Source organism: Parasteatoda tepidariorum, chromosome 3 (genome assembly GCF_043381705.1).
Source record: "Parasteatoda tepidariorum isolate YZ-2023 chromosome 3, CAS_Ptep_4.0, whole genome shotgun sequence".
Taxonomy (NCBI): domain Eukaryota; kingdom Metazoa; phylum Arthropoda; class Arachnida; order Araneae; family Theridiidae; genus Parasteatoda; species Parasteatoda tepidariorum.
This window is the reverse complement of record NC_092206.1, coordinates 84,884,349-84,898,638: the sequence shown is the minus strand read 5'-3', so window position 1 is coordinate 84,898,638 and position 14,290 is coordinate 84,884,349. Positions and strand designations below refer to the sequence as shown.

Sequence of the window (14,290 nt, the reverse complement as noted above, 5' to 3'; positions counted from 1 at the left end):
TTCTTTCTTAGATAATAAAGTTTAAAAAAAAAATGCCCTTTTATCATGCTCAATTCTGTAGTTGCATTTCAACGGGCTGCAGAGTGGTCCACATGGAACTTTTTACTACAACTTTAATAATTAATAATTGTAGATTTATTTTTGTTTTATCGTACTTCCTGTGCACTTTTTTTACATACCTTTGCTATTTCAAGTTTCCATGCCTTATAGTTTTTGTGTAACAAAAAAATTTTAACGCAAAGTTATACACCCAAAACAGCGGTGGTGGCTCTTATAATTTCTTTCATATAGAGAGAAATTTAGTTTTTTTCTCCATTTTTGAATTGAGGTGCATTCGTGCATTCGGTCTATCATAATAATTATCATACTTTAAATCGTAAGTTCAAAAAGAGATGCCTCATATTAAAACCTTTCCTTCATTAATTCACTTGTTTTTCTTTTAGAAAACGCATTTCATCTCTCATAATTTAGGAAGATTTGCCAAAGTAACGCAGATGTACAGTGAGCAACATAAAAAACAGAACGCCCTTATTAACTTTTGATGTAATGATTGAATCTTCACGTTCTAAGGATTCAATATTAATGGTGTGACCATTAATATTGATCGAATAAGCTAATTACGGAGTGACCTTAAATATGCCAATTAATTAATGCAGAAGATATTTTAAGTAACGAAATCAAAGACAAAAACCTATTTTTTCGAATAAACATGCCTTTTTTTCGACGGATTCGGATTTCTGATCTACAACATATAGGGGGTAATCGCAATCTGGAAATTATGGCCCCCATAGCTTGGTTAGGCGAGCGGTCCTAAGTTTCGTCTCCTTAATACTAATTCTATTTCTTACGCATTTCGCCATATCTCAAGAACTTTTTAAGCGAATTGAAAGATTTTTACACACAATTATAATACATATATTTCTCAAAAGATAATTTTCATGCGAAATACAACTTTTAATAAATATTTATTATTTTTTACTATTTTGTTTAATAATGGTCAAAAAAAGTTTGAATTGTAAGGCATATAATTTTTGACATTATTCGAAAGAATGTAATTTTACATGGAAAAATGCAAAATTAATGTGAGTGAAATTGATCGAAAGTTCCTGAGATATTGAATTGTAAATATACGGATGTTGCGATATAAAATTGGCTGTACTCTTCTATAGGTTAAGTGCAGAGGTACTTCATAGCGTTTTAAAACAAAAAGAACTCATATATAAAATGGATTTATATCTTTTATGTTAATTTTCTCAGTTTACGTTCACTAATCGTGCAATAGATCTTACCAGATTGAGTGGTTGCTGCTTCATCCCTATATGCCAGCATAAAGAGAAACTTCCCGAAATCAAGTTCTTCAAACTCATCCTTTTCCATGCTGTCAAAAGTATTCACAATTTCAGAGCGAGTAACGGTTGGATCGAAATCTTTAAAAGTATCAACAAACTCTTCGAGACTAAACCATCCTTGTCGGGCGACCATGACTTGACTCAAAATCTCTTTGAACAGGAAAAGCTGTTGCGTGATAGAACGTCATTTCATTATTCGATAAAATAAAACCAATTCAATTTAGTCCCCAATAAATTTCTCCCAGTACTTGATTCTGCAGTCCTCTTATCTTCTGGATCGAGTTCAAACTTACAAGGCCACGGAGTTAACACTGGTAATCTTAATTTCAAATTTAGGACGGTTGCTCAACAATGGTTATAAGATACTAAAACAATGAGCCGTGGTGGCTAAAGGGATAAAGTGTTTGCCTCCCAAAGAGGTGAACCGGTTTCGAATCCCAGCCAGGACTGGTCGATACGAATTTCACACCTGCCTCGCACTGTCAACAGTGCTGACGCAAAATATCCTCAGTGGTAGACGAATCATGGGTTAGAGTCCTCTTACCGTCATGATTACCGTGAGGGAGTTTTGGTGGTTTTCCTCTCAATGTAGCGCAAATGCGGGTTAGTTCAATCAAAAACTCCTCCAGGAAGGCAAATTTCCCCCAAGACTTGATCCAAGAGTTCTTTTGTCTTCTCGGTAAGGTTCTAAATTACAAGGCTATGGAGTTGAGCATTGGTAGTCGTAAACTGGTAGTCGGCTGTTCAACGACGGTTATAAAATAAAATGCCAAAACAATGAGAAGTAGTTGCTCGGAGAATAAAGCAATCGCCTCCCAATGTGGTGACCTGGGTACGAATCCCAGTGATGACTGGTCGATACGAATTCGGCACCCGGCTCCCACCGTCCACAGTACCGACGTAAAATATCCTCAGTGGTAAACGCATCATGGGTAAGAGTCCCATTGCAGTCAGGATAATCGTGGGAGGGTTTCGTGGTTTTTCCTCTCCATTTAAACACAAATACGGGTTAGCTTCATCAGAAAGTCCTCCACGAAGGCAAATTTCTCCCAATACTTGATCCAAGAGTTCCCTTGTTTTCTAGATTGAGTTCAAAATTACAAAGCTATGGAGTAGACATCGGAAATCGTAAACTCAAAAATTGGGTCGGCTGCTCAATAAAAATAAATTAATAATTAAAGAAAAATACTGAAATAAAAAAATACTAAAACAATGGGAACAACTTAAAGCTAATGAGTACACTAGTGAACTAACTCACATATCACTCTTTATTGTTTTGCAACATGTAATTGGTAAGAGGACTCAAATAAATAAGTCGATTGTGATAAAAATTGAAAAACAGAATTATCACGAATGAAAAATGTTATAAGTTCTTTTATGTATACAAGCGTTTTGTTAATTTAAAATTATAGGTATTTCTGTGATAGCCTGCTGTGATTTAGTAAGATCATGGAGGTTAAGGTTCGTTACCATCGATATGTTGAAGGCAAATTGGTCAATGTTGCACGCCGTTACGCCCAAGGCAAGCTGGCACCCATCGATCTGAAGCTGGGTGGTCTTCGCACAACTATCAGGTATCGGATCTCGATTTAGTGCCTTAACCACTGGGCCATCGCAGTACAGTAATTATCCCCCTTAATAGGTATTTTTCCAATTCATTTCAGAAATGAAGTGAAATGAAGAATGAAGTGATCACACAGTAAGGGTCGCTGATTTAAACTCCCACAATGAAAAAACTAGAACACAATCAAAATTTGACGAATCATAAATAAAATATTATGATTGTATGAATATTAGAACATTTAGTTTGAACTGGCAAACAAAGTGATTCTGATTCTTGTTATCCCGCACCTTCTTCAGTAGTGATTTGTCAGATTTTTTTCTTACTCAAATCTTAATTTGTGCCCCTCGTGTGCACTCGAGTTTGATTCAATTTTCGACAAGGGCTATATAAAATATACATTAACAACAATGATTACGAAGCAGGATATGTATACCTTATCTCGAATTGAATCGAAATCACTGTTACGCTAATAGTCTGAATGTATAAAAGAAATTTAAGAAAGAAAGAAGCATTTACTTGAGTGCTGTTTAGAAATTTAAACCACCTGGGCTTCTTTGGACCAAAAGCTCTGATACTGATGTTCTTGGCATATGGACTTGAATAAATGGGATGCCTAGGTTCTGCAAGAATAAAAGGGATGAGTTTATTTTTCTCAGAATACATAAAATTAAGCTGAAGTAAAATTGCGTTATCATACCTGCATGAATAGGTCTGCGAAAGACACGGCGCAGTCTCGATTCTTCAATCTGGATTTTGGAAATTAAAGTAACATGTGTATTTACATATATAATCCTATAAGTACAGCAAACTTCTTTTAATCAAATTTAAATAGAACCAAGAATAACTTCACGATCTAAGAGGATTCTAATATCACGGGACAAGCCTTTCCTGGCAAATTCTGTTTTAACTCCATTGGTACTTTAGTATTTTAAAATTTTAATTTAAAGTGAATTCAAGTAAACCTCGAGTAAATCATGAAGTTTTAATTGCTGATTTTTTTTGAAATATTAAAATGTGAACTAATTATGGCAGGATTATTTGAGATTATGTAGGGAGAATGCCGAATTTTTTTTCTTAAAAATATCAAAATGCAAACTAATTATGGCAGAATTACTTAAGATTACGTAGTGGGCATGTTGGAATTGTTTTTTCAAACTATAAGTCCAAATGCAAACTAATTATTGCATGATGAGTACTCACGATTTTGTAGTGAGAATGCTGAAATTTGTTTTTCAAAATGTCAAAATGCAAACTAATTATGGCAGGATTACGTAGTGAGATGGCTGAAATTTTTTTCAAAATATCAAGATGAAAACTAATTATGTCAGGATTAAAGATTGTGAAGTGAGAACGCTGGAATTGTTTTTTTCTTCTTCTTCAAAATATCCAAATGCAAACTAATTATGACGGGATTGCTTAAGATTACGTAGAGGGAAAGCTGAAAATTTGTTATCAAAATATCGAAATACAAACTAATTATGGGAAGATTATTTGAGATTACGTAATGGGAAAGTAATTCTGCCACAATTTGCTCTGATTTCGATATTTTTAAAACATATTTTCTTTAACAATTTAAAACTTAATGGTTTGCTCTAGGTTTGCCTGAACTCCCATTTTATATAGGTTAAAATATAAATTATTAATTACTTAAGGTGAAAAAAAATTTGCCATGAAGGCTTTCTCTCGTATAAAGACGTCCTCTTAAAACTCAGCTAAATGAAAGAAGAATTGCTAGCATAATTTTTTGAAAGAAACACTGCTCTTTTGCTTATGTGGCTAAACTGTATGGTGACATGAGCAAACATGGCGCCATTTAAAGCAAAGGTCGTAATTGCATGGCTTGAGAACCACTAGTGGTCCTCCAAAGATATTTGAGTGGCCATCTGAGCATATTTCAGAGGTCTTCTGAATTCTCTCATTCCTTTAAAAATAATAATTTGATCTGAAATTGAAAAGGACTGCAGAATGAAAATTATTTCATGTAGTAACTAGTGGGGTAAAACTTGTTGTTAAGATTTGCTCAATAGCTACGAATTAATAAGTTTAGTGTTTTATTGAGACAAAATAAATATTAAAACACTAGACAGAGTAAGAACATCGAATCGGAAGCAAGAACATAACGTTTCATAAATCAGCACTTGAGGGATACTTTGAAATTTATAACTACAACTATTTCACGTGATATTGAAGCTTTAGTTAAGTAAGAAATAAGACCAAATCATACCTTTAATTTGAAGTAGCTATTACCCTTTCGTAACATAATAATTTTTTTTCCTTGCAACTGACGTGGGAAATATCTTCAAAAGATGCATTCAAATGATAGAATCTCTATTTTTTAATAGCAGATTTAGTTTCTTCGGAAAAAAATAATTCAGTTTGAGATCACAGATAATTGTATTGATAGTTTCATAATTGAAAAAAGAAAATGATTTACGAATGGTTTGTTGTTATTGTTGTCATTGCCCATTAAGGCAGAGGAGGTGCGATTTCCCTTGTTTTCCAGTGGTGCCCTCTACAGCAAAGAATTCGACTTCTGCCACATCCATACGTCACAGCCGTTTATAGGGCGGACCCATTCATACAACCATTCATTCATCCACAGATCGTAATTTTGACCTGAACCAGAGAATGATCAATCTCAATCATCAAATTTGTTGTGGGAACATGGAAGACTTTATGACCAGGCATATTCAACGTGCACCAGTAACCATTTACTACTCGGAGAATCTTCGGCCGGCTGGATTCGAGCTCCCGTTCTCACAAACGTGAGTTCAGCGTCCTGCCATTAAGGCTATTCTGGCTTACGAAATGTTTAAAATGGAGGTATCTCGATAAATTCACACCAACCATGACCAAACATCTAGCCCCGTTTTCCAGAGCTTCATCTTCTACACGACCATTGTAAGAATACCACGTATTTATCCTAGTCAACGCCTGAGGTTGGTACTTCTCTTTCTCCAAACATCTACACCACAACCAACGACAGGTCCCTTAGTCATGACAGATTTAACGAGAACCTTATTCGGCAATATTTCATTTGTGTATTCTTAGAGTTTTGATCCGATTTGTATTTCTCAAAATATTTGACCGTGTTCGGATACCGTGCATACTTTTATTTTGAACCAGGTAGTATGCCGCCAGTATCTTGAACAACTTGCCAGTATCTTGAGTGATTGATTTCCTTTTTGTAAACTTATCTTGAAATTTAAATAAACTCTTGATTTGAAAAAAAAAATCAAGTTTTTTTTTTCATTTAAGACTTAAATCAGACCACACCAGTGACTCAACACAGCTTTAAAATAATAAAAAGTATGTTTCTTTGAATATTGCATGCGAGTAATTTAACTTAAGAAAATGGGAATAATTGCCAAACGACTCAGAAACGTTGTACCAATTTGTAGGTAAAAAAAAGCCATTCCTAATGGTGTAATCATTCAAAAAGCTATTAAGAAATGTTTAGTTTGAAAAAATATTTTAATTTCCGTATAATATTGTGCTTAAAGTACTCTACACAGGTAGGTGAAGATAATTGATACTGAATAATTGAAAAGTAGAAAACGCTATGTTTGTTCTAGATTTATTAGTGACCCTACGTGCATGCACCCATACATAACATACAGGGTGTTCCCAAAACTAGACCGACAAATTTAGAAGATGATAAAAAGCATCAACAGGATAAAAAACTTAAATGGGGTCGCAAACCGCGTGGAGACGATGAAAATCGCGAAATACCCCTGCAGGTTTCGACACGCTGTAGTCGGTACACGGCGAAAGCTGGCTAAGACTATCAATTCAATTATATTCTCTAAAATTTATAAATATGTAGGTTTTCAAAGTGTCTGATTAAGAATCTAATATTAGAATTTCAATATTCAAAATGGCTGCGTTTAAGTGCCAAAATTTGATTAAGTATGTCTAATTTATCATAAGCATTAATTCATGAGTTATATTTTTTATTATTATTCCGTACATTTAAGGTTGATATGTAGCTATTATACATCCAAAATTTACTGAGGAATTATGGCGTGTAACAATAAATAAATAAATTAAATTTGTATTTTTTGGTCAAATTTTCTTGAGTTCTGACCACTGTGATACGTAGCGTCGAAAAACAACTACAAAAGATACTAATTGCATTTTTCGAGTTTATAACAACAAATAAATTTATTTGATAAATCATAACAGCAGTTGCTCGAATTGGCGTACACTGACATCAATGATGAGTCTATCACCCTTTAAAATGATACCTGAATGAACTCGAAGTTGTTAGACGTGCTTTTGATCTCTTAAGAAGCGAGTACATGGCATCCTTCGTTGTGACTACGGCGTCTTATAAACTACTGATTTAAGGTGATCGCATAGGAAAAAGTTACATGAATTGAGACCCAGCTAAGTTGAAGCCAAATAACGGGTCCCGCACGTCACTTACACTTTATGCGATTTTCCAAATCTCAACGTTTGCTGGCGTTCCTGTTCTCTATGGTAAGTTCTCATTTTCTTCTTGATGCTTTTTATCACCGTTTTAAGTTCGTCGATCCAACTACGCAATACCTTGTATGCTGGGAATCCTGTTATCTCCACCTTTAGTGTACACTTTAGAAATGTGGTGAAAAATAAAATCGGACAAGTATGCGTATTAGTGATTGCAAATTAGTGCTTAAATCGCTATTGAAATTATTGCAGTCGAATTAATAGGCATTAAAAAATACAAAGAAGATTTTTTAAAAAAAGCAACATTAAAAACTAGTCTGAGAAAATCTGCAGGCGTTTCAAATAGTAGCGTTTCAATTCTTAACTGTTCCCTCTGGAATTCAAACAAGTTTTGATGATTTTAGCACGGTTTCCCTTAATACATAATGATTTCTCAGATTTCGATACTGTTTTTGTTTCTCTTAAATTGGTCTTTTAAATGTGTAAATGTTTTTCTTCATTTTTGATAAATATTCAATAAACATATAATAAGACCCCGAATATTGACAACCTTTCTAATGCTCCAAGAGAAGAATAAAAAAGAACAGTTTCCTTTCTATAGTTAATAATTTACCTTTCTTTTTTCTAATTTTAATGCCTCCTCCTCTTCGATTTCTCGTCTATCTCTGGTAGAATCTTCTTTCAGATCTGTTACTGGTGCTCTTGTTATTAGCGGTATGGGGAATTCCATAGCCAAAGATTTTAACGCTTTTTCGTTTTAATTAAAAGCTGTCTATTCTCTGTAAGGAATAATAAATGCATCAAAATTAAACATATATTAATGATAGTAACGTAGGGAGAAAGAACACCCAAATCATGATTACTGAGTAATTATTATTGTTGCTGTTTTAGAATGGCCATTTCGGAATCTCATTATATTTATTATTATTTTTCATTCACTACAACCATATCACAATAACCACATGAAAATTGTATGAAGCGGAATAGAAACACAACTGAAAATATGACGCCTCAAACAGCATCGCTGGGGTCTCTGTTGTGGTTCTGCAGCGCCGGGAGTTAATTCGTCACATTAGTCAAGAAAACAAACACATCAAGTTACAATGGATCCCTGGACACAGTAGCATTTATGGGAACGATCAAGCAGATCTTCTCGCACGAAAAGGTACTCTTCTACACCAAACAAATGACTCTGGGCTGTCTTTTCACTCGAAAAAGCTCTTCTGGATGCAAGCTTTGAAGTCGAAATTCAAAACACAAATACAAGATATGATTAAATCCAAGACCAAGAGTAGTGAAGATCTTGCTAATCTACCCGATTGCCCAAGACGCGAGGCAGTGGCATTGTTCCGGCTGGTTATGGGGCAGGACTGCCTGAGTGAACATTGCCATACAATTGGTATTTTAGACTCTCCTCTTTGTGCATTATGCGATCTGGGAGATCCTCTGAATAGAGCTCATCTGCGTCGATGCGGGGCACTTCGTGGCTCTGTGCCGACTTCGAGACCGCCCTGTATTGGAGAGCAAGAGAACGCCTGAGGTTTCAATGACTTCGGTCAATATTTGTAATTGCTTGCTCATTGCTTCGCATTGGCTTGTTTTTATAAATGTAATATGCCTTGCCATTGAAAATAAAATAAGAAATAAAAAAACAGCATCGCAAAAGTGATTACCCGTCCTATGAAAGTCAGTCGTTCACTTGTTATACCCATAAAAATAATTAGAAAAACATTTTTTTAACTCTATGGTCACTCTACAGTTGCTCTTAAAAGGACGAAATTAATGCTGCATTTAATTTACTATGAGGAAGACATCGGCTATGTAATATTGCATCGTAATGCATAGCACATCAGCTATGTATTCCGATGTCATTTCAATTCAGCTCATGCCAGAACACAATCTTCAATTTAATGAGTGAGATGATTCGTTCAAATGTGGGGAAATGTTAATATGATACTTCCGTAAAGAGGCTTGATAGATTGGGTTGAGATTACCAAATGAGTGCTGAAGTGTGAGAATCAAATTAAATCACAAGTGCGCAAACATTAGGTGGGGGAATCACTTGAATCAATTGTTGGAATCAAGAAACGTTTGCATCATTTTGTAAAACTTGTTAACTGAACGGTAAGTTCACTCAAACAATTTTCTTAAGAAAAAATAATTAAATTTTTTTATTGTTTAATATTGTAATAACCAATTGTTTTCTGCAGTAATTTTTGTAAAACTGTTTTGTGTAAAAACATTTTTACCGTCAATAAACTATGTAATTTTAATTGACAAAATCGGTTAATAATTGACAGAATCGGTTAATAATTTCAAACAATATCGGTTGATAAAATTGAGAGATAAAAATTAAATAATACTATTAATAAAAAATGCTTTTTTTTTAATTTTTGAAAACTTTTTAACAAATTTCACATAAAATTTACATTTTGGAACTCAAAATTACGTAATTTAAGAAGTAAAATTATTTTATTTCCAAACAGTTAAAAATTTCTCAATCGGCGCAAAAATAGTTAATAAAAAAAAATTAAATTATTATTGAAAGCCATTTTTTCATAATTTTTTTTTTGTTTTCATTGCATTAATAGAATTTATATATTCCTATTAAATTAATTAATTTATCAATAGCCTCTAAAATATATAACAAAAAATTTAAAATAATTGCTGAAAACCATCTTTTTCATAAAACTATTTTTGTATTGACTTGTAATTATTTTTCTAAATAAGTTACATGCGAAGGGTGTATAGGTTTTTGATTCACCCTAGTGGTCCGATTGATAAGAACGCAAAATATGCTAATAAATAAATGAAAATGGCATTAAGAGGATATAATAACAAAAATAACATTTCAGATCAATCTAACTTAATTATTAGATTTACAGTTCCGCTAAAGAAACTATTGGGACTACGCGCACATCTTAGGCAGGTCACAAACTGAAGGAGCGAACGGTAAGAGTCATACAAGAAGCAAATTCCCATACTTTTGCATTAACACGCACACATCCTAATGCAAAAGTATAGGAATTCCCCACCTGCATTCTTCATTTTTAAAGTTTTTTCTTCCTCAGCGTGTGACTTGCCTTATGTTACCATTCCTTGGTCAGTAAGTGACAGACAAAATACGTTTTTGTGTCTGATTTCGTGTTTGACAGTTGTAGCTACTAATTAATTAGAATATTTTAGACAAAGGAAAAACCATGTGGTTATTTGGCAAATGCATGCGGACAATGGGAAATTATGCGATTTTCCGCATTTTTGAAAACTTTGCTCAAAGCCATAGGCAGGTGGGTACTTTATTTACATCGCACTAGCACTGCACAGTGGGCTATTGGCGACGATCAAGGAAGCATCCCTAAGGATGATCCGCTGTCATAACATCGCAATTTTGATCCTCTGCAGAGGGGATGGCTTCCCTGCTTTGATTGCTCGACGACCTGTGCGAGAAGTCGAGAACATGGTAGAACAGTTAACGAAGACCGATACCGCGCACCCTCGGTCTCTGCTCAAACTGATCTAAGTGGTCACCCACCCGCTTACTGACCACAGCCAGTGATGCTTGACTTCGGTTCTCTACTGGGAGCAGTGTCTTTACGACCAGTCCACTGCTGGACTCCATAGCATTAGGGGAACAAAATGTTTATAATGTATGTTTATAATATATGTTTGATTTTTACTGATTTCGTTTTTTGATTTGATTTTTTATCAAATGTTGATTTTTACAAGGATTTTAAAATTTACACCAAATCGACAACTAAATTCAATTTTAACAATAACTGCAGTTCATTTGACGAAACCTAAATTATAAAAAAAAGTCTATAATTAACGGCTTCGATTTATCTAATTTTAAGTTTTGTTAATTTGTCTACTAAACTTTCTTAGTTATTTATAATTTAGTTTGTATGTAGGTATCATAAGGAGAAACATTCATCAATTACAACAAAAACTGCAAACAGCATTCACTATTTCTTCAAGCAGTGTTGAATCTACATATTTATTTATATATATTTATTTGTATATATTTATTTATACATATTTATTTATCTATATTTATTTGTTTAACTTTTTTTTTAAACATCCTTTATTTTATAATTAATTTATAAAATACTTACAAATAAGAAATATGATTGATTTAGGTTGAAAACATAGGTTATTACTAAATAAAATTTTATTAATATTCAAATCTCTTTTGCTTATGTGTAGTAGAACAAAAAATGAAAACAATTTTCATCAAATGCTTCTCGATTAAATTTGGAAAACTACTCATGACAGCCAAGTAATTTTTGAACATGCATGATCTAACAATAGTATACATATATATTATAAATTAAAAAATATTCATGAAAATATAGATTGAAAACTGTCGATTTTAATTTATGCGAAGAGTTCAACAATAAATAAACTCGTTAAACCTATTTACAAACTACACAATTTTTACAGATAGAGATAATTCTGCATAAAATAAAGCTTATGCATGAAATGCATGCAATACAGGGTGTTTCATACTTCCCACACTTAATATACGTTTTTAGAATCTTTTTCAAAAATGACGTTTTTCAATACCTGTCGAAACATGATGTTCAAGAATCACAATGAAAACAAGCTATTTGATAAAAACCAAATGTCACAAGGAAACGAAAGGGGATTGTTAGCAACTCCTTTCAATCTCATCAGACAGTTCAACTGTTCTTAATATCTACAAGAAATCAAATCAATTTGATTTAATAGCGAATTACTGATTGACCTGAAAAATGACTCCTCACATTTTGATTGCGATTTATTTAACCACGCTAATATGTTAGTTTGTGATTTCTTATATTTTTTAAATTTCATGATACTGTAATAATAATAATAATACAGCGTACAGTAATTTAATAATTACAATACTGAATGCATGCAGAATTACCTCTATCCAGTGTGTACATTGCTAACGTGTACATTTTTTAAAATTTAATCTTTGGCAAAGATTTCAAAAATGCGCGTTAAGAGCGGAACATTCTTAAGAACATTCTTAAAACTACTTGAAATTTGACTGTTTTTTCTTACTTACATCTCAGATTAGTGTCAATAGTTTGTGGCGTAACTACCACTAAGGTTATTAAATACTCAAAATAATGGTTAGAAATCTGATGAAGTAAATACAATTCTCCTAGCCAATAAATAAAGAAAGTAAACAGGAATATAAATTTAATGATAAATATAATAAATATATACATTTAATGTGCGATAAATTAATTAAAAACAGCATTAATCTACTTGTGGCCGATAAATTAAATTAAAATAGCATTAATAAACTTGTGGTATTCGTTCATCGAATTCTATCACAGATAAAATTATGGTGCGGGAGTAATGTGGCGTACGATTATAAGATTATTAAATACCAATAAGATTATTAAATACCAATTCCCTTGTATACTTATAACTTGATACTTTTCATTGTACTTCCTGATATACTTGTAACTTGATACTTTTCATTGGTAACTTTTCATATATAAAAGATGACATAGTCGATAATTAATTCCTCTTAACTTTTAATGTCTCGTATTAGTCTCATAATTTCAGCATTTCATATTAGCTTTATTATTTTGAGTGTTTCATTTTCACCTATTTTTAATGTCTCATTTTAGTCCAAATATTTTCAAAGTCCTATATCAGCTCCTTAATTTCTAGTGTCTCCTACTCATTACTTCGAGTGTCTCACATAAGCTCCATTATTTTAACTATCGTTGAGTTCAGTGTAAATTTAAACTTTGAAACCAAGAAGATTATTCATACTGAAATTGATCTTTATACTGCTCCTATATTTACGCCGCCAAACACTTACTTCAAGGAGTTTATCGGCCATTGGAAAGTTCATAAAAATTCAATCAACGAAATGCAACCAGACTGCAATTAACATTCTAGAAGGGTCCAATTCACCCCCTTAACGCACCCCTTACAAACCTCTGTAATTAAACTGTGTTATACTATCACTCTTACTTGGACCAATGATCTTAAGAGTGTGGATAGGGATTTAAAAAATGAGATTACGCTAAAAGGCTATCTCTTTGCGATGCCTTCTGCATGTTAAATGGTGCTCTTATCAGGTTTCGTGAGAACATTTCATCCATGGTATCTGATTGATGGTGACAGAATAGATGGGCAGTGCCCTTTGTTTTTCGTTTTGGTTTTATATAATATGGCAGAATGCCGCACATATAATATCTTAGTATGCTAAGCAGTGTTACTCGCCAAGCCGGTTTAAGACGTTTTTCGCCTTTAGTAATTAATGACCCATACATTAAGCAATAAAAAACAATGCGGTGATATTAATGTGTTTTGATGCATGCATGGCATCTGCATATTCTCTCATTTCATATCGAACCAGTGTTTAGTTTCATTATTGTAACAGAGTATAATATCTAGTTATGTGTAATTAAAATATGCTGTTTAATTCGTAATAAGAAAAAATATCACTGTTCAGAAAGTATTTGATACATACTAAATTTTCTACCGCGTTTAAAGATTAAGTATATAAGAAAAAAACATTCATGCACTTACGGTCTTAAGTTATTTGAATGTATGACCGAATTTTTTTAATATTCTACCTATTTTAGCGAGTATGTTCAAAATGTATTAAATTAAAGCGACAGTACTTATGCCGACAGTTTTGGCATTTCTGCATCTTTGGCAGTCGGAAAAGTTTACTATTAGGCTCTTACGCCAAAGCTGCAAGAAATTATATTGAAGTAATAAACAAAGAAGAGATTCGTGGATTCTTATAAATGGCATTTTAGTGAATTTAAGAACATAAACTTTAACAAATATAACATCAGCAGGATTCTGTTTATGAAATACATTTTCCAATTAAAAAAAATTAAAATTCTGTAAAAGCATCTAATTATAACTTGTTATTAAACCTATGTTTTTTTTTCACTTTTTCCAATAAGCTCTCCATTAACATCAG

The 14,290-nt window shown here is 32.9% G+C and overlaps 1 protein-coding gene across 1 annotated transcript in view; it reads right to left on the bottom strand.

Annotated features, from left to right (window-relative positions):
- The window catches only part of LOC107445174 (uncharacterized), a 90,782-nt gene that overhangs the window by 11,449 nt on the left and 65,043 nt on the right, over positions 1–14,290 (bottom strand). Inside the window, exons 2-5 of the mRNA XM_016059518.4 lie at positions 7,958–8,123; positions 3,611–3,659; positions 3,430–3,533; positions 1,290–1,515 (exon numbers count right to left, since the gene is read on the bottom strand). Of these exons, the coding sequence (XP_015915004.3) occupies positions 1,290–1,515; positions 3,430–3,533; positions 3,611–3,659; positions 7,958–8,074 (496 nt within the window). The 5' untranslated portion in view covers positions 8,075–8,123. The remainder of the gene's footprint in view (positions 1–1,289; positions 1,516–3,429; positions 3,534–3,610; positions 3,660–7,957; positions 8,124–14,290) is intronic.